The sequence below is a fragment of the Carcharodon carcharias genome, chromosome 8, assembly GCF_017639515.1.
Source record: "Carcharodon carcharias isolate sCarCar2 chromosome 8, sCarCar2.pri, whole genome shotgun sequence".
Lineage (NCBI taxonomy): Eukaryota > Metazoa > Chordata > Chondrichthyes > Lamniformes > Lamnidae > Carcharodon > Carcharodon carcharias.
In genome coordinates, this window is record NC_054474.1 from 151,048,522 (window position 1) to 151,069,866 (window position 21,345).

Sequence of the window (21,345 nt, forward strand, 5' to 3'; positions counted from 1 at the left end):
GTGCACAAATTGGCCGCTGTGTGTCCTTTATTACAACAGAGCTTCAAAAAGTAATTGACTGTAAAGGGTTTTAAGACATGGAGTGGTTGTGAAAGTGCTATATAAATACAGGTCTATCTCTCTCTATCTTAACTATCAGTCAAATGGCCCAAATGGCCTCCTTCTGCGCCATAACAACAATGGGTCAATCTCTTTTTTCCTGCATCTTGGGCTCCCTTTTGCTGCCTTTCTCAATCTCTGTCCCTCTCTCTATTTCTCTATCACTCTGTGTCCCTGTCTTTCTTTGCATTTCCCTCCCTGATGTCTATTTCTATCTCTCTCTCTTGCTATCTGACCGTGTCCTTCTCTGTCTCTCTTTTCTCTGTCACTCTCTTTTGCAGTGTCTGTCTCCCTTTGTCTCTCATTATTTCCTTCTCTCTTTCACTATTTTTTCCTCCCTCTCTCCTTCACTTCCTCTGTTCTCTCTCTCTCTTTCTTTCTCCCTCTGTTCCTCTTTCTTTCTTTCTCTCAGTACAGATCATTTTGACCACATCAAAGCAGCCATGTGACCCAAGCCACCGTCACTAACGTACTTTAAAGCTCCGTTGACTGCAGGCACTGACACAAACAAAACATTTTGAATCCCTTTTAAGGCCTCACAGTAATTGAGTGATGGGGCTGCAGGTTAATAAGCTCATTGCCGTGTTGTTGATATCAACCTGTTGGCATCCTACCTAAAGGCCCCACTTCGCTCTCGAGAACGTGCATCTTGTCTTCATCTGTTTCCAAGCTTGAAGTGGAAGGAAAGCTGGCAATTTTGCCACATGGAAACCCCTTTGCAGAATGGCCACATACCACAATGTGCCCATGTTGTAGAAGGCCCAGCAGGCTTAGGGGAGATGGTGGTGTAGTGGTAATGTTACTGGATGTCTATGATCCAGAGACTTGGGTTAATGCTCTGGGGTCATGGGTTCAAATCCCATATGGCAGCTGATGGAATTTAAATTCAATTAATAAGAACCGGAATATAAAGCTGGTCTCAGTAATGGTGACCATAAACTATCGCTGATTGTTAGAAAAACACATCTGGTTCATTAATGCCCTTTAGGCGAGGAAATCTGCCATCCTTACCCAGTCTGGCCTACATGTGGCTCCAGATCCACAATGATGTGGTTGACTCTTAACTGATTTCTGTAATGGCCTAGTAAGCCACTCAGCTCAAGGGCAATTAGGGATGAGCAACAAATGCTGGCCTTGCCAGTGAGGCCCACACCCCATGAAAGAATAAATAAAAACCAGTGTCTCAATAACCTGTCTCACATGAGGTTCCTGGGGATGGATCAGCAAAGGCACTTTGTAAACCCTCTGCTTCTGTATTAGGCCCTCAAACTGCAGAGTAGGGTGGGTGGGTAGAGGAAAGGAGGGAGTGGGGTTTGTAGGGTGTTGGTAGGTGCTCACTTATGAATGATCTTCCTCTTTGCTTTGGCCTTTGCCCACCCTCGCCATAAGCTCACCTCCTGGTGGGGATAGGATGAAGAGCGATATTGATGTTGTCCAGTGATGTCTATGATGTGCGTCTTCTCCCACCCACCAGTAGAATATTCGGAACTAGCAGATCAGGAGAGAGAATGAAAATGTTGGTTTCCAGATGAATTCCTGTTCTCAGTTGAAGTATTTACCACAGGATCTGTACCCATTCACACTGATCACAGGGAATGTAGGTGAGGCACCAGCCATCCAGAGCCCAGCCCCCTATAGCTAATTCTTCAATCCTGGGTCCCTTTGATCCTTGACCCTCACCTCACTAAACACACCCTTTGATACAAAATGTAGGAAATGTAATGCTCCCAATGTCCCATCAAGAATCCCAGCCCCGTACACGGGTTTTTTATCCCAGCAATGTTTACAATCCCAACTGCTACAGCTGGCCTGAGGGCCAATACTGAAGTGCAACAGTAAACACCTTCCCCATGTGAATGTTTTCCTGTGTTCACCAACCAAGGGAAATCTTCTCATCTTTGTTTACACAGTTGCCATGGGAATAAATCGCGACTACAGGCGACATGGGGTTAATGGACCTAACCACTCTCGCATGACGTCTGTCTTTTTATTTTTTTTTGTTGTCCACTGAGCTGCCAGCTGGTAGCACTCTCACCTTTGTCAGGAGGCCGAGTGTTCAAGTCCCATTCTAGGGCTTGAGCACAAAAATCAAGGCTGACTCTCCAGTGCAGTACTGAGGGACTGCTGCACTGTCAGAAACGCTGCCTTTGAGATGAAAAGTTAAACTGAGACCCCGTCTGCCTTCTCAATTAGACATACAAAATCCCTTGCTGCTGTTTTGAAGAAGAGCAGGGGAGTTCTCCCTGTGTCTTTGGCCAATATTTATCCCTCAACCAATATAGCTGAAATAAATTAACTGGTCATTATCACATCACTGTTTGGGGGATCTTGCTGTGTACATGTGTTAGAACAGTGACAGCAGCAATGCTTCAAAAGTATTTCATTGTAAAGCACTTTGGGACGTCCCGAAATTGAGAAAGGCGCTGTATAAATGCGAATCTTTCTTTATAAAAAAGAAAGGTTAAGTTATCCTAATATTGATGTAAGAGTACTGCTTCTGGTACTTCTTAACAGCAAAATGTTCCTCTCTCATGTCAGAAGCATCCTCTCGACTCTTGGACAGCTGTTAAACATCTGGTTCTTAGAATTCTGAATTTGAGATTGAAATGATTTCCATACACGGCAGCTGGAACCAATCTCCTCTCACTTTGTTCCATCGCTTGCGCTCTCTTTCTCTCTCTCTGTGTGTTCTTGAAAGTCTATGTCCTATTATGGTGCACATTTTACCTTCAGTGTTGTCTCCTGAGAGATTTGGGGATTGAAAGTGCTGTTGCATTTGATGCCTCTTCATGAAGGAGGGGGGGTAGGTGGTTGGGTAGGATAGCGGAGGCTATACGTGAAATTATAACGATTAAGGGAATAGGAAGATAGACTATTAGCAACATGAGGAGGCCATTCAGCCCTTTCAGCCTGTCCTGCCATTCAATTAGATCCTGACTGATCTGTATTTTAACTCCACTTGCCCACCTTGGTTCTATAACCCTTTATACCCTTCCCCAATAAAACCATTATACCCTTTCCCAAAAACCAATCTCAGTTTTGAAAGTTTGAATTGAGCCCTGGCCTCAATGGCTTTGTGGTGGGAGAGAGTTCCAGATTTCCATTCTCCTCTTTGTGAGGGAGTGCTAGTGTCCACTAGCTTTTTGTGATTTCTGTTCTTGGATCCCTAAGTCTCTCTACTCTTTCATAGTCCCTAGTTTTCCGACAATTAGAAAATGCTGGTGCCAAAGTCCTTGAGGACATTACAGTCTGGTCCGTGGATCTTCTAGAACCTTCCCTCACTGCAAAACTTCTAAAGAGCCAAATGGCTACAGGGAGTCTCCCAGCTATCAGGGTGACAACATGAGATTAGAATCCTTTCAGCTTCCTTGAGCTTTAAGTAAATTGTGTAGATTTTATTCTTAACAAACCTTTTAAGACTTAAGAAAGTTTTTTGATGACCATTTAGTTTTGAAACGACTGTAATCGCCTTTTAATGAAACATTGGAATTGATCAGCAGCAAAATGTTGGTCATGTGGGTGATCCCTTTCTGGGCATGAGATTCCAACTGATGGATTTAGTTACCTGAGGTGACATCTCTTCCTTAAAGCTAACACTTGTTTTTAGCAGTTAATAATTGTGCAAGTTCCAAAATAGTTTATCCACACCAAGTGTGGGGTGAGGGGACACCAGTCACCTTCCGGTCCTCTTGGCTTGGGAGTGTTGAATGGTGTCCCTATGGATCTGCACTGAGGCTAGGAATTGGGACAAAGTAATTGCAGTGACAGCTCTTCATAGACAACCAGGTGAGTGGGCTTCCGGCCCGTGGACTGAACCCTAGCGATTCCAGTATTGAGGAGAGAATCTCTCCGCACTCAGTGAAGGGAAATTGTAAATCTGTTTGTCAGTTTGAGATCTCATCGCATCTCTTTTCTCTCCCGTGCCACCAGTTCTCCTCTTAGTACAACTTTATTTTCCATGGGTCACAAATGGGGTCTCTCTTGTTATTGCCAAGAGGAGAGGAGACCGGTAAACAGTTGTCAGTCATGGCTCAGTTGGTAGCGCTCTTGTCCCGGAGTCAGAAGCTTTTCATTGCTCCACCATTGGCAGTCAGATCTTCAGTTTCTTGGTCCCAATGCTCTGGAATTCCCTCCCTAAACCTCTCTACCTTTCTACATGGCATTCCTCCTTTAAACACTCCTAAAAACCTACCTCTCACCAAGCTTTTGGTCATCTGACCTTCTATCTCCTTATGTAGCTCCGTGTCAAATTTTGTTTTATAACACTCCGGTGAAGAGCCTTGGGAATTTTTATTTTGTTAAGGTAATGTTTCCATGTGTCCACAGCCCTCATCCTTCTAGATGATAGAGGTCGTTGGCTTGGAAGGTGCCACAATATAAGTTGTTGTTGGTTGTGGGTTCAAGACCCACTCCAGAGACTTGAGCCCATAATCCAGGCGGACGCTCCCAAAGCAGCACTGAGGGAGTGCTGCACTGCCTTTCAGATGAGATGTTAGATTGAGGCTGGGATTCCCATCACAGGTGGATGTGAAAGGCCCAGGGCAGCTATTTGAAGAAGAACAGGGGAATACCCACCAGTGTCCTGGCCAATATTTATGCCTCAACCAACATCACTATGATAGATTATCTGGTCATTATCACGTTCTGGGATCTTGCTGTGTGCAAACTAGCTGCTAAGCTTCCTCCGTTTAACCAGTGATTACAGTTCAAACAAAGTACTTCATTGGCTGTAACTGCTTAGGGACATCCTGAGGTGGTGAAAGGCGCTATATAAATGCAAGCTCTTATTTTCCCTGGGTTGTGCTTTCAGGTGTAAATGTAATGGCCATGCCAGCAAATGTGTGACGAATGACCAGGGCAGATTGGTGTGTGACTGTCAGCACAACACCACTGGTGTGGACTGCGAGAGGTGTCGACCATTTTTCCATGACAGACCCTGGGCACGTGGATCCTCACAGGCAGCGAATGAGTGTCTCTGTAAGTCTCTCACATTCGTCTTGTTTGTAACGACCATCAGGCCACAGTCCTGTGAGTAAGTAACAGGATCTTTGTTCTCTTGTTCTTGACTCCCACTGCATGAAATAATTTCTCTGTATAGACTCTTTTCAAATCACTCAATCGTTTTAAACGACTTAATCAGACTTCCCTTCAAACACCTAAACTGCAGAGAACTTAAGACCAAGTTAATTTTATATATTAAAAAAATTCATGGGATGTGAGTGTGACTGGCATTTATTGTCCATATCCCTAACTGCCCTTGAGAAGGTGGTGGTGAGCCATGAACCACTGCAGCCCGTGTGGTGTAGGCACACCCACAGCGTTGTTCAGGAGTGAGTTCTTGGAATTTGACCCAGCGACAGCGAAGGAACGGTGATATATTTCCAAGTCAGGATGATGAGTGGCTTGGAGGGGAACTTCCAGGTGGTAGTGTTCCCATGTGTCTGCTGCCCTTGTCCTTCTAGATGAGAACAGTCGTGCCTTTGGAAGGTGCCACAAAGAAAACCTGTTGGAACCATTCACCTTATCCAATTAAATGTTTAAATTCCAGTATAAGGCCCCCCACCCCCTCACTGCCGCTGGACCCCCACCCAGCCCCATCAAGGGGCAGGGGGAAGAGCTGCACTCCTGAAATTCCATCTTTCAGGCCTCCAAAAAGCCTCAGTAAATTCACACGAGCTGAGAGTAAGGTGTTGCCAACTCTGGTGGGACGTATTCTTGGAGCTTGATTTCCCATTAACCATCCTGTCCCTTCACTGCAGCCATTGGTTGCCTGATTGGCTCCTCCTCCCCACACCAACCTGAAAGCTGCTTGGAGTTTCCCTGACTGTCGTTTGGAACAGCCGCTTTCCTAACTTTAATATTTTTATAATTAATCAACAACGGAAATGAAAGTAAAAATGCCACAGGCACTCAAAGCAGCACTCTGGGCACTCTCAGCTGGAGGATTGGCAACCCAAGCTGAGAGGCAGTAGGGAGTTCCACTCTGCTACATGTGTGAGGTGGATACTCGGACAATTTTATCTGGCAAACGGAGAGTCATGATTAACGACTATTGATGAAATGAGCTCTAATAATTCATTAACATTGTCTTGCCCTAGCCTGCAACTGCAGTGGGAGATCGGAACAATGTTCCTTTAACATGGACCTGTACCGTAGGACTGGGCACGGAGGTCAGTGCCTGAACTGCAGGGATAACACAGCAGGATCCCATTGTGAGGCATGCAAGGAGCACTTTTATAGAAGCAATGCTGTGGAGGCCTGCCAACCTTGCAACTGTAGCGTCATGGGTGAGTGACAAAGATGTCTTTGTATGTGGGTGGTGTGGGATTGGGGGACATGGGGTAGCTCAGTGACAGAGGGAGGGGGAGCTTGGAGTATCCCAGCCCCAGAATTGTGTGTGAGTTACTGAGGCAGAAGAGGCAGTGAGAGATTTCAGAGTGAGAATGGGGATGTTGAAATTGCAGTTTTGAATTCTGGGCACTGGCAGGGGTGTTATACATCTAGTTATCAGGATTCAAAGCTTGGCGTTGTGACAGGGCTGGGGGTCTTTAGGTGAAGGATGAGGAGTGACTTGATAGAAGCTTTTAATATTATGAAGAAGTTTGGTTGGGTTGATGTGGGGAAGATGGCAAGCAGTCCAAAACTCAAGGTCTTAAATATGCAATAGCCACTAATAAGTCCAATCGGGAATTCAGGAGAAACTTCCTCACCCAGAAATTGGTGAGAATGCGGAACTCGCTACCACAGGAAGTGGTTGAGGTGAATAGTATAAATACAGGGGAAACTGGATAAACACATGAGTGAGAAAGGAATAGAAGGAAATGTCGATGGGGTGAGATGAAGAGGGTTGGGGGAGGTTTGTGTTGAGCATCGATCAGTTGGGCCAATGGCCTGTTTCTCTGTCGTACAGTTTAGGGAATATAATTTTCACTATGATGTCTTGGTGGTGACCTGGGGGAGGGGATTGTCCACACATTGTAGATCCCATGCGGCCTCCACCTGTGCAAGGGAGAGCAATCCATCTTGAGAGGTTACCTGTCCAAGCAGCCAGGGTGAAGAATTTTCGGGGCTGAGGCAGATTTGTGGTGTGTATAAGTTGGCCTCCGAACTGACATGTGTGTTCGTTGTAACCCACAGGGTCACTGAGTTTGCAGTGTGACCAGGACGGAGTCTGCGTCTGCAAAGCAACTGTCAGGGGAAAGAAATGTGACCAGTGCGAGAGGGGACATCATTCACTCTCAGAGGGAGGCTGCAGGTAGCAGACGTCGTGTTAGGGAGGGACAGGGTATGAGCACAGAATTCATAGTGCAGAAGGAGGCCACTCGGCTCATCATGTCTGTGCCAGCCCTTTGAAAGAGCTATTCAATTAATCCCACCTCCTCCCCTGTGCTTCTCCATAGTCCTGCAATATTTTTTTCCTTTTCAAGTATTTATCCAATTCCATTTTGAACGTTCCTATTGAATCTGCTTCTACCGCCCTTTCAGGCAGCGCATTTCAGATCACAAGAACTCACTGAATTAATAAGAAAATTCTCCTCATCTCACTCTCTGGGTGATGATCTTAAATTTCTGATTACTGACCCTCCTGCCACTGGAAACACGTCCCCTTATTTTATCCAAACAAAGCCCCTCATAATTTTGAATGCCTCGATTAAATCTTCCCCCCCGCCCCCAACCTTCTCTGCTGTAAGCAGAACAATCCCAGCTTCTCCATGTGAACTGATGTCCTCCATCGCTGGTGTATCCTGTAAATCTCCTCCATACCCTCTCCAAGGCCCTTGACATCCTTTCTAAAGTGTGGGGCCCAGAATTGGACAATTACTCCAGCTGGGGGTTTAGCATAACTTCCTTGCTTTTGTACTTTGTGCCTCTGTTTATAAAAGCTATCATATGCTCAGCATGTGTAGATCCCCAGGGCCTGTTTAACCTGAGACTGTACCCCATCGTATGGAACAGCATATAGATTACCTGCAGGTTTGTCACTCTCCTTGTGGGTGTGTGTCCTTTTGCAGAGCCAAGTCCCACTGTGTGCTAACATGCACAAAGATTGACATTGGCCTCCCTCACCTGCTGGGGGTGTGCTTTTTTTCATTCTTGGGGATGTGAATGCCACTGGCTAGGCCAACATTTGATGTCTGTCCCTAATTGCCCCTTGGGAAGATGGTAGAGTCCTGCCTTCTTGAACCATTGGATTCAATGTGGTGTAGGTACACCCACAGTGCTTTCTCCTGTTGAGGTTTGATACGACTGAGTGGCTTGCTCGGCCATTCAGAGGAAGTTAAAAGATAACGATGTTGCTGTGGATCTGGGCCAAAATCCTCCCTAACAGCACTGTGGGTGTACCTACGCCACAAGGACTACAGCGGCTCAAGAAGGCAGCTCATCACCACCTTCTCAAGGGAAACTAGGGATGGGCAATAAATGGTGGCCCAGACAGCGGAGCCCACAGCCTGTAAATGAATGAAAAAAAACATGTAGTCCAGACCAGGTAAGGACAGCAATTTTCCTTGCCTGAAGGCTCTCATAAACCTGATGGACTTTTCAACAGTAGCTTGATGATCATTATTAATGAGAGTCGCATTTTATTCCAAATTCATTAATTGAATTTAAACTCGCCCTGTGGCAGCTATGCTTGGACTCATGTCTCTGGCGGATTAGTTCAGGCCTCTGGATTACTAGCCCAGTAACATTACCACTAAGCTGCCGTCCCTCTATGTCTATGAGGCCCTATTGTGAGTCTCACCAATCAGGACTATTATGTCGTGGCCTCCCTTTGTTGAACCCTGAGGTTTACAGCCCCCTGCTCCCCTGTCCCAACACCCCACTCCACAACCCATTGATGTCTGGATCTTTGCCCTCATTTACAAATCCCTTCATGGGCCCTAGCTCCAGTTTCTCTTAGGCCCGGCTGAGGGAATGGAGAGAGTAGAGGGCAGCCTCCTCTGTCCTTACTGTCATTTTCCATCTGCACCACTGTTGTTTCCCCATCCCTCACCATCAATGGTACAACCTACAGTCATACCCCTCTCCCCCACCACCAATGGTACAACCTACAGTCATACTCCCTCCCCCACCATCAATGGTACAACTTAGTCATCGTCCCTCTCCCCCATCAGTGGTGCAGCCTACAGTCATCTCCCCTCCCCCACCATCAGTGGGACAGCCTACAGTTATCTCCCCTCCCCCCATCAGTGGGACAGCCTATAGTCATCTTCCCTCCCCCACCATCAGTGGGACAGCCTACAGTCATCTCCCCTCCCCCACCATCAGTGGGACAGCCTACAGTCATTTGCCCTCCCCCGCCATCAGTGGGACAGCCTTTCACCCCCACAACCAACCCCTCCACCCCTTTCCCTGTGCAGAAGGAGGCCATTTGGCCCACCATGCCTGTGCCAGCTCTTTGAAAGGGCCATTACATTAGTCCCATTGCCCCCTTTTCCCTTTGCTCCATGTTTTGTTCCATTTTGAAGTTTGATGGGGGAACATTTTGGATGTGAGAGCCATTTGCTCCCTTTGGTTAATGGGAGGGTTTGAGATAGGCATGGGGGAGGCTGCGTGGGAGTCTCTGTAAAGTGATCAGTCTTGTAAATCGCATCCTGTAAAAGCCTTCTCTTTTCAGGAAGTGTGCATGCCGGCCCGAAGGCACTGTCGGTGACTGCAATCCGACCAGTGGAGAATGCACCTGTAAACAGAACGTGGAGGGAGCCCTGTGCCACAGGTCAGTTGGAGAGACAGTGAAACTTGTCCAGAATGTTTCCTTGTTGAAAGAACCTGAGCTGCTCAGCTCAGTGCAAGGAACTTGGTCTGTTCACTATAGAGCAGCATAGACCAAGAGGAGACATGTCAGAGATCTATAAAATATTGTAAGGGCTGGAAAACATACCTATTGTCAGATTATTCTGCACCATTTAACGAGAACAGCTGATTTTTCATGTTGTTGAATTGTTCATTGTTTGGTCATACAGAACTCGAGTATTGCTGAAAAAAAGAGACATGTCGAAGCTTTTTGTCTTGCACTCATCAGGACAGATGCAAGAATACCAAATTTCAAAGCAACCAACAATTTATACTGCATGAGAAGACAGTGCTGATTAGTTGGCAAGTCAACTCTGATTGGCTGAGGTGTTGCCATGAAGAATGCACCAGGGGGCTACTGTCCCCCATGCTTTTTTTTAATTAAAGAAAAGGCACAATGCCTGGACATGTCCCTTTTGGCTGCAGAGGACAGGTCCCTTCGAATGAATACATGTTGAACATGTATTGTTGAACTGTGTACAAGTTTGTTTCATGAGCTAACATTGAACTGTTTCTGCATATTTAGGAAGGTCAGTTTCTGTAATGTGTGCTGGGTTGCAGGGCTCACAACCAGTCTCTCAGACACTGTTTCCATCCCAGTGTGAACATGCTATTTTGTTCCCCACTGTTGTTTTTTAGTGTATCACATTCTCACCTCCTGACCCCGCCCCCACAAAACCTCTCCAGCACCTACAAGGCACAAGTCAGGAGTGTGATGGAATACTCCCCACTTGCCTGGATGAGTGCAGCTCCCACAACACTCAAGAAGCTTGACGCTATCCAGGACAAAGCAGCCACGTGATTGGCACTCCATCTACAAACATTCTGATGCACAGTGGCAGCAGTGTGTACCATCAAGAAAATGCACCTGCACAACTCACCAAGGCTCTTTTGACAGCACCTTCCAAACCTGTGACCTCTACCACCTAGAAGCGCAAGGGTAACAAATTATTTTTTTATTCATCCTCGGGATGTGGGCTTCGCTGGCTGGGCCAGTATTTATTGCCCATCCCTACTTGCCCTTGAGAAGGTGGTGGAGAGCTGCCTTCTTGAACCACTGCAGTCCCTGTGGTGTAGGTACACCCATAGTGCTGTTAGAGAGAGCGTTCCATGATTTTGACCCAGTGACAGTAAAGGAACAGCTGATATATTTCCAAGTCAGGATGGTGTGTGACTTGGAGGGGAACTTCCAGGTGGTGGCGTTCCAATGTATCTGCTGCCCTTGTCCTTCTAGGTGGTAGCAGTTGTGGGTTTGGAAGGTGCTGCCTAAGGAGCCTTGATGAATTCCTGCAGTGCATCTTGTAGATGGTACACACAGCTGCTACTGTGCGTTGGTGGCAAAAGGAGTGAATGTTTGCGGATGGGGTGCTAATCAAACGGGTTGCTTTGTCCTGGGTGGTGTCAAGCTTCTTGAGCATTGTTGGAGCTGCACTCATCCAGACAAGTGGAGAGTATTCCATCACACTCCTGACTTTTGCCTTGTAGAGGGTGGACAGGCTTTGGGGAGTCAGGAGGTGAGTTACTCACTGCAGGATTCCTAGCCTCTGACCTGCAGCAGTTCCAGAAGGTGCTCACCTTCTCAAGTGCAGTTAGTGCTGGGCAATAAATGCTAGTGTTGCCATTGATGCCCACAAACCATAAATGAATATGAAAAAGTTTATAATCTTTTACAGTGAACACAATAAGCAACAAATCAATTACTCCCCAAACACCTTCTAACATCCAGCCTGACATGGACATGACAGGACAAACTAACTGCAGCGGCTCAAGTAGGCAGCTCACCACCACCTTCTCAAGGGCAACTAGGGATGGGCAATAAATGTTGGCCTAGCCAGCCAAGCCCACATCCTGTGGATGAATAAAAAAAAAACACTGGCGATGTTGCTGGACATTGCCCTGTTTGGTTTTGTTTCACTGGAGATTGATGGGGCAGAGAGGCTGTGAAGTTGATGTTCGCTGTTGAGCAGTGAATAACCTGTTGGTTTTCAATGATTCACTTTTATTTATTCTTTATACTGCTCTTGTATGCCCAGAGGTGACTGTTCTAATGAGAAAATCGGTGTACATTTGATAATTTTTCTTAAATTGCATTGATTTTATTTTTCTTCGATCAGGTGCAAGTCAGGAACTTTCAACTTACAAGCTCTCAATCCTCACGGCTGCAGCAGTTGTTTCTGTTATGGACATTCGGCAGCTTGCACATCAGCCTCTCAGTTCACTGTTCATCACATAGTGTCAACCTTTCACCAAGGTATCCTTCACTCCTCTGCACAGCAGTACAGACTGACAAAGTTCAGGGTGTTACTAGGCGTCAGTTGTGGCTCAGCTGGTAACATTGTCTCCTCTGGGGATCTCAGTTTCTTTAGAAGGGTGGCCCCTCCGACACTGTGGCATTCCCTCAGTATTCCCCCTCTGACATTCCCTCAGTACTGCCCCTCTGACATTCTCTCAGTGCTAACCCTTGGACAGTGTAGCACTCCCTCAGTAGTTACCCTCAGACAGTGCAGTGCTCCCTCAGTGACACACTCTCTCAGTACTGACCCTCTGACATTGTAGCATTCCCTCAGTGCTGGCCCTCGGACAGTGCAGCACTCCCTCTGTACTGCCTCTCCCACACTGTGGCATTCCCTCACTGCTGACCCTTGGACAATGCAGCACTCCCTCAGTGCTGGCCCTCGGACAGTGTAGCATTCCCTCAGCACTGACCCTCGGACAGTGCAGCGCTCCCTCAGTACTGACCCTCGGACAGTGCAGCGCTCCCTCAGTACTGACCCTCGGACAGTGCAGCGCTCCCTCAGTACTGACCCTCGGACAGTGCAGCGCTCCCTCAGTACTCACCACAGTGCAGTGCTCCCTTAGTACTCACACTTGGACAGTGCAGCCCTTCCTCAGCACTCACTCTCAGACAGCGCAGCGCTTCCTCAGCACTCACCCTCGGACAGTGCAGCTCTTCTTCAGTGCTCACCCTTGGACAGTGCAGCGCTCCCTCAGCACTCATCCTCGGACAGTGCAGCACTCCCTCAGTCCTGCACCAGGTGTTCTGGCCTCAGTTTTGCACTCACGTCTCTAGAGTGGGAATGGAACCCATGGTCTTCTGACTGAGGTGAGATCGCTACCCGTTGAGCTAGTGCTAAGCCAGTGCTGACTCCTGTATGATCTGCAGGCAGCAAAGACTGTCCTATCCTGGAGTTGCATTAAAATAACCATCAATGCTCTGTCTTCCATTCTGTCACTCATAAAATCAAAGCCTTGTTCAGGTAGGCTGCACAGTGACCGTTAACCCTGTCTGGATGTTTCCATAGATACGGATGAATGGCGAGGACAGAATCATTCTGGAGAATTTCCGCTTTCCTGGGAGAAGGAACGGATCAGTCTGTTTCCAGACAATGGGGAATTGGAATACTTCATTGCTCCAGGTAAATATCGAGTATGTGCATGAAGACTTTTAGCTTAAAACAACTAAAAACACGCTGCCCAATAGACAGCGTGTCTCCTGTTGTGTTTGTTCATGTGTCACTGGGAGTTCGGAGTACTTATGTGACGTACTGTCCCTTTAAGAGTGTTTCTTAGGTATTTCCAATGGGAGATCTTCAGGTCAGTTAGAGATGAATTGCTGTGGCCCAGGGAAGTTCATCCCTGGATTGTAAATCTCCTTAGATTGGGAAACCAGGTCATAGAAATGAGGAGCAAATAACTCTTTTTCTCTTTCATGCTAGTTTCATTTGTAAGATTTGCTTTATGATATCTTCTGGCAATTTATTGCTTGAAGATGATAGCTCAGACAATACAACAACAACTTACATTTATGTGGTGTCTTTAACGTAGTAAAATATCCCAAGGGTGCTGCACAAGAGCATAATCTGACAAAAAGTTGATACTGAGCAACGTAAGGAGATATTAGGATAGGTGATCAAAAGTGTAGTCAGATGTAGGTTTTAAAGGAGTGCCTTAATGGAGGAAAGTGAGGTGGAGAGGTTTAGGGAGAGAATTCCAGAGCTTAGGGACCTGGCAGATGAAGGGACAGCCGCCAGTGGTGGGGCGATTAAAATCAGGGAGGCACAGGAGGATTAAGGCGCGTTGCATTAACACAGCATGGTGGGGATATGCGCTCTACTGAGTGCCCACTTCACTCGTTTAAATGATGCATTGTAATTTTGGCTTCTAGACATAAGAGCATTTTTACTGATGTCTATTAAAGGATTGGAGGATCTCAAAAATCTGAGAGTTGGAGGAGATTATTGAAACAGGGAGGAACGAGGCCATGGGGAAATTTGAAAAAAAGAATGAGGGTTTTAAAATCAAGGTGTTGCTTGACTTGGGGCCAGTGTAAGTCGGCGAGCAGAGAGAGGATAGGAGGACGGGACTTGGTGCAAGTTAGGACACAGGCAGCAGAGTTTTCGATGAACTCAAATTGATGTTGGGTGGAACATGGGAACTGGCCATGGGAGGGTGTTAGAATAGTGGAGTCTAGTGGTAACAAAGGCATGAAGGATGGTTTTGGCAGCAGATGAGCTGAGCCTAGCAAAGGCAGAGTCGGGCACTCTTAGATCTGGAAATGGGCAGTCTTAGTAATGCTGTGAATATGTGGTTGCAAACATTTCTCAGAGTCAGATATGATGCCAAGGTTTTGAACAGTCTGATTCAGCCTCAGGCAGTTGCCTGGAAAAGGGATGAAATCGGTGGCTAGTGAATGGACTTTATGGTGAGAACTGAGGGCGATATTTAGTTGGAGGAAGTTTCCACTGATCCAAAACAATCATTCCCTATACCCGCCATTTTGGTTTCAATAGCCCACTTCAATGACTTTTATCGTTGCCTCCTGTTTCAGCAAAGTTCCTCGGGAACCAACTTCTCAGCTATGGGCAGAACCTCTCCTTCATTCTCCATGTGGAAAGTGAGGAATTGCTGTCCTTCAACCTGATTCTGGAAGGTTCTGGACTCCATGTCTCTGCTTCTGTTTCTCCACACGTGCAGAACGATTCATCTACCTGGGAACAGGCAATTATCTTCACGTAAGTCGCAAGTGAATCCTTTCAATAGTTTGAGCTCCCGATGATGGGACCTGAGATTTAATGTTGGGGGGGATTTAATTTAACTTAACAGTTTTGAGATTTATTGGAATTCTTAACTGATTATTTAAGAGATTTATTACCTGTGCCACTGAAGGTGGGCGATGGTAATGTTTTCACCTGTCCGTCCGTAAACAACATATCTCAAAACTAATTGACAGGTCTGAACAAAACTTGATACACAGATAACGTATGGCTCAAAGAAGAACAGATTAATTTTTGGCAAGGATGTAGCTCTGGATCTGGATCCTGGAATTTTTGAAAGGATCCGTTAACATTGAGAGAGAGAGGGCGAATTTATGGTCTTTTAGAATGTTTTGGGTTGTTTTATTTGGAAAGTTGTTGATTGTTTTAGAATGTTCTGGATGGTCTCAGCTGCTGTGGTTGAATTTGTCACAGCTGTCAAAATGTGAGCAGAGTTTTCAGAACAGGTTGTTAGTTATGGATTGCCTCCTGCAACCTCCTCAGTGAGATGGAAGCTCTTAATAAAAAGATTTAGTTTTGCAGTTTTGTAATTACAGACCATCAACCAGGCAGGAAAAAACCTCAAGGAAGAGCTGCATAATTGTAATAACATTGAGTTGACACAGCGTGGTGGGGATATGTGCTCTACTGACTGCCCTCTTCACTTGTTTAAATGATGCATTGATGGCTTCTAGAAGTAAGAGCATTTTTACTGATGTCTATTATAGAATTATACAGCACAGTAGGAGGCCACTTCGCCCATCGTGCTTGTGCCAGCTCTTTGAAAAAGATCCAAAAAAATTCTCATCATCTTTCCTCTGGTTCTTTTACCAATTCTCTTCAACCTGCGCCCTCTGGCTACTGACCCTCCTGCCACTAGAAACAATTTCTCCCTATTTATTCTATCAAAATCCCATCCTGATTTTGAATGCCTCAATTAAAACTCCCCTTAGCCTCCCATGCTCCATGGAAAACAATCCCAACTTCACTAAGTCTCTCCTTTTCTCCATGTTGGAGCTGCTCCAATCCAGGCTCTCTTCCCTTGGGCAACAGGGGATGGCTGAGTCATATCGCTTGACCTCACCTCACTGCCATCCACCACCACCCCCCCCATCTGAGTTGATGCTCCCCCCTTATTGGCCATAGAGCGTGGATGTTTACAGTTGAGGATCTTCCATATTGGGACATTGGGCTCTTGTTCTTTGTCCTTCTGAATATTTGGTGACACAAACTTGTTGAGCCATCCCTGTATAATGTAACAGTGATCATAAGGAGGGTCTGTGGAGAGAGAAACAAAGTTAATGTTTCAAGTCCATCTGACCCTTCTTCAGAGCTTAAGAGAAGTGAAAAAGTGATGAAATTTATACTGTTTAAGGGGGGTGGGGCAGGTGGAGCTGGATACAAGGCCAGAGATAGGTGGGGACAAAGGAGGGATTGACAAAGATGTCATGAACTGAAGGACAAAGGGAGTGTTGATGGTAGTGGTTTGTGCTTAAAAAAAGGTGCTAACAGTGGCATAAAGGTAAGAAAGCAGAATGTGATTATAGCAGTACAGGGGTAGCATTGTGTGAAAGAACAACGTGGGATAAGTAACAGAGTCTCCTTTACATCTGGGAGACCAAATGCAGACTGGGTGACTGCTTTGGGGAACATCTCTGGTCTGTCCGCAAGCATGACCCAGACCTCCCTGTCGCTTGCCACTTCAACACATCCCCCTGTTCTCATGCCCACATGTACGTCCTTGGCCTGCTGCATTGTTCCAGTGAAGCTCAACGCAAACTGGAGGAACAGCACCTCATCTTCTGATTAGGCACTTTACAGCCTTCTGGACTTAACATTGAGTTCAACAACTTCAGATCATGAACTTTCTCCTCCAGCCTAACCCCCTTTATTCTACATTCATTTTTTTATTTTTTATCCACTTATTTTTATCAATTTATCTGTGGTTTTAACCCCTTTTTCATCCCATTTTCTATCCATTTTTCCCCACCACTGCCCCCTCCCCATCCCCCCTCCCCTCCCCATCCCCCCTCCCCCTCCCCCCACCCCTACCCCATCCCCCCTCCCCCTACCCCATCCCCCCTCCCCCCTACCCCTACCCCATCCCCCCTCCCCCCTCCCCCTCCCCCCCTCCCCCTACCCCCTCCCCCTACCCCATCCCCCCTCCCCCTACCCCATCCGCTACAGGGCCATCTGTTACTTATCCCATGTTGTTCTTTCACACAATGCTATCCTTGTTCTGCTATAATCACATTCTGCTTTCTTACCTTTATGCCACTATTGGCACTATTTTTTAGCACTAACCACTACCATCAACACTCCCCTTGTTCTTCAGTTCATGACATCTTTGTCAATCCCTCCTTTGTCCCTACCTATCTCTGGCCTTCTATCCAGCTCCACCTGCCCCACCCCCCCTTAAACAGTATAAATTTCATCACATTTCCACTTCTCTTCAGCTCTGAAGAAGGGTCACACGGACTCGAAACATTAACTCTGTTTCTCTCTCCACAGATGCTGCCAGACCTGCTGTGTTTTTCCAGCATTTCCTGTTTTTGTGTCAGAATTCCAGCATCTGCAGTATTTTTCTTTTATCAAAAGGAGGAGGCTTATTGAGGCAAGTAAGATGGGGACGAGGATGGATGAGGTAGATTCAGAACATTACTTCAAATTAGATTGAGAGAGACATGTTGCTGAAGCTTTTCATCTTGCACTCATCAGGACAAACACAAAAATGACATTTTAAAATGATCACAACTTATGCTACAGGAGAAAAACGTTCTGATTGGTTGGTAAGTCAACTCTGATTGGCTAAGGCGTTGCCATGGAGAAAGCAATGGGGAGCTATGTTAATAGTTGGTTGATTATGTTGTTAAAGATACAGAGGTGATGGGCATTGTTTGATTAAGGACTGAGAGCACATATAAAGAGCAGCAGGGGCCTTCCATGATCAGTGGGCACTGTGGGGACTGGGGTGCTTTATTGACCCCAAAAATCACATTTTAATTTGAATGTTTGTAAGTTTCCTTTATGTTTTTGTTCTTTATTTACAGTGCCCCTTTAAAGGGTTATTCATTTATATTAATTCATTAGACCTTTTGTGAATTTGTCCCCTTTTTTTAATTAGTTTGCTCAAAAGAGTATAAAGCAAGTCGGGGGAAATGGTGGTGTAATGGTAATGTTGCTAGACTCATAATTCAGGCTAATGCCCTGATGACAAGGGTTCAAATCCCATAGCATCTGGTAGAAGTTAAATTCAATTAATAAGATCTCTAACATAAAGCTAGTCCTAGTAATGGTGACCATGAAACTGTCATCTTTTGAATCATCTGGTTCACTGATACCCTTTAGGGAAGGAAATCTGTCATCCTTACCTGGTCTGGCCTACATGTGACTCCAGATCCATAGTAATGCGGTTGACTCTTAACTGCCCTCTGAAATGGCCTAGCAAGCCACTCAGTTCAAGGACCATTAGGAATGGGCAACAAATGCTGGCATTTACCAGTGATGCCCACCTCCCTTGAAAGAATAAATAAAAAGCGAGTGAGGGGAGATGGTCTTGTAACGGTAATGTCACTGGACTAGTTATTCAGACTAATGCTCTGGGGACATGGGTTCAAATCCCACCATGGCAGACGGTGGAATTTAAAAAGTTTACGGCCATGCTAGTCTAAAAACATCTGATCTCGGAAGCAAAGCAGACTCAGGACTAGTTAGTACTTGGATGGGATTCTGCCGAGAAATTACAGGTGCAGTAGGCTGTTTGCTGCAGGAGGTGGGTGCATCATCTGTCCCAGAAATGTCATTTTAATTTAATTTAAGTTTCTGTTGAGGTTTTTGTTACAGTGCCCCTTTAAGGGGTTGATCATTAGTTAATTAGTTAATTAGCTCATTTGTTTTAACTTCTGCTCAAAAGAGTATAAAGAGAGTCAGCTGGGACATTGGGTTAATAGTTAGCAGGCAGAGAGCTGCAATGCAATATCCTGTGAATAAGGCTGCGAACAAGGAAAAGATCCTATTTCGTACTTCACCATCAGGATTAGATCCATTTAACAAACTATGGGCTCCCCAATCTCAACCTGTCAATTAATCAGCATCCTTTGTTGTGGTCATTTGAAAATTTGGCATTCTTTTGTTTCTCCTGATGAATGCAAGATGAAAAGCTTCAGTGACATCCCTCCCTTTTTCAGCGATATTCAAGTTCAGTCCTACCAAACAACCGTTCAACTGAGAGAAAGACAAATGGCACCCGGCCAAACCAGAACGGATCTTCACACATAGAATGACTAACATGTGGGACAGACTCTGGGGAGAACACAAGAACACGAGGAATAGCAGCAGATGTAGAACAACATGGGGGAGATGGTGGTGCAGGGGTACAGACACTCGGCCGAGGCTAATGCTCTGGGGAGATGGGTTTGAATCCCAGCATGGCAGCTGGTGGAATTTGAATTCAATTAATAAAATCTTGTAAATAAAACTTGTCTCAGTAATGGTGACTATGAATCAATCATCGATTGTTGTAAAAACCCATCTGGTTCACAATTGTCCTTTAGGGAATAAAATCTGCCATCCTTACCCTTTCTAGCCTACATGTGATTCCAGATCCACAGTGGTGTGGTTGACTCTTAATTGCCTTCTGAAAGGGTCGAGCAAGCTACTCAGTTCAAGGTCAATTAGGGATGGGCAACAAATGCCAGTGAACTAGATCCTATGAAGGAATAAAGAAAAAAAAATTGGCCCCTCTAGCCTGCTCTGTTATTCTATCCAATCGTGGCTGATTTTCTACCTCAACTCCACTTTCCCTCACTATCCCATAATTCCCAAAATATCTATCAACCCCTGCCACATGTTGTGACCAATGCAGTTGGTAAAGCTGAGTTGTTTAAAAATCCCAGAGGAAAACTTTAAACAACTGTCATAACCTATAATTTTAAGTGGCATGTTTGAGACGAAACTCTAAATTCAAGAATCAGACCACCAGTTCTCGAGGCTTTACATTAAACTAAATGAAACATTTTATTGATTTACACAGGTTAAAATATATATACATCGGGCTTCAAATCACTACTATCATAACTTTTGACAAATTCCCAAATTAATCTCCATTAAGGCAACAACAACCCATAGACTTAACCAAACACCAGACAAAGCATTTTCACCTTATGAATTCAAAATGTTCTTTTCATTTTGGGTCCTCTGGAGACAGTTTGGAGGCTTACAGCTGCCTTTTGATCTTGCGTTGCCTCTGCTTCACATACCCGAAAACTGCTGAAGTTATACCTACCACTGCCCACTGAATGTAAATTCTCATTGTATCATCAGCCTCTTCTAACAATGAAACCCCTTTCATAGTACCAATTTTGTTAGCAATATAAACATATTGCTTGGTATCTGCTAGACAGGTGTCAGTTTTCACCCCACTTCTTGAATGTTTTCACCCCACTTCTCTTCCATATCAAAACTAGTACACATTAAAACATCCAGACTAGATGGCTTTAATCCAATTAAGACACACCCACAGACTAAACCTCTATTTTAAAAGAAAAATATTTTCCAATAATATTATATACATTAATAGCTTCATGACACTTGAATCTACTCAATGTCTGAGAATCCACAGCTCTTGGGGGTAGGGAATTCTAAAGGCTACAACTCTTTTAAATTCTTAAACTGCCGACCCCTTTATTCTGAGACTGTGTCTCCGTGTTCTCGATTTTCCAGGCAGTGGGGGAAATATTTTCTCAGCATTTACTCTGTCAAGCCCCTTAAGAATTTTCAGTGCGATGGGAGGGGAGGTGAAAACTCTGGAATCATTTCAGAAATAATCGGATGACCTGAGGACATCTCTGCACAAAAGGGTCATTTGTTTCATAACTTTGAGGTATTTTTTTATTCATTTATGGGATGTAAGCGTCGCTGGCTGGGCCAGCATTTATTGGCTTATCCCAAATTGCCCTTGAGAAGGTGGTGGTGAGCTGCCTTCTGGAACCGCTGCAGTCCATGTGATGTAGGTACACCCACAGTGCTGTTAGGGAGTGAGTTCCAGGATTGCGACCCAGCGACAGTGAAGGAACAGCGATATATTTCCAAGTCAGGATGGTGAGTGACTCGGAGCGGAATTTCCAGGTGGTGGTATTCCCATGTGTCTGCTGCCCTTGTCCTACTAGATGGTAGCAGTTGTGGGTTTGGAAGGTGCTGCCTAAGGAGCCTTGGTGAATTCCTGCAGTGCATCTTGTAGATGGTACACACTGCTGCTACTGTGTGTTGGTGGTGGAGGGAGTGAATGTTTGTGGATGGGGTGCCAATCAAGCGGGCTGCTTTGTCCTGGATGGTGTCAACCTTCTTGAGAGTTGTGGGACCTGCACACATCTGGGCAAGTGGGGAGTATTCCATCACACTCCTGACTTGTGCCTTGTAG

General features: G+C 45.6%; 1 protein-coding gene across 1 annotated transcript in view; it reads left to right on the forward strand.

Moving 5' to 3' along the window:
- The window catches only part of lamc3 (laminin, gamma 3), a 94,933-nt gene that overhangs the window by 40,599 nt on the left and 32,989 nt on the right, over positions 1–21,345 (forward strand). The window contains exons 4-10 of the mRNA XM_041192793.1: positions 4,910–5,076; positions 6,198–6,386; positions 7,237–7,354; positions 9,719–9,817; positions 12,009–12,145; positions 13,197–13,310; positions 14,723–14,906. Coding sequence (XP_041048727.1) covers positions 4,910–5,076; positions 6,198–6,386; positions 7,237–7,354; positions 9,719–9,817; positions 12,009–12,145; positions 13,197–13,310; positions 14,723–14,906 — 1,008 coding nt within the window. The remainder of the gene's footprint in view (positions 1–4,909; positions 5,077–6,197; positions 6,387–7,236; positions 7,355–9,718; positions 9,818–12,008; positions 12,146–13,196; positions 13,311–14,722; positions 14,907–21,345) is intronic.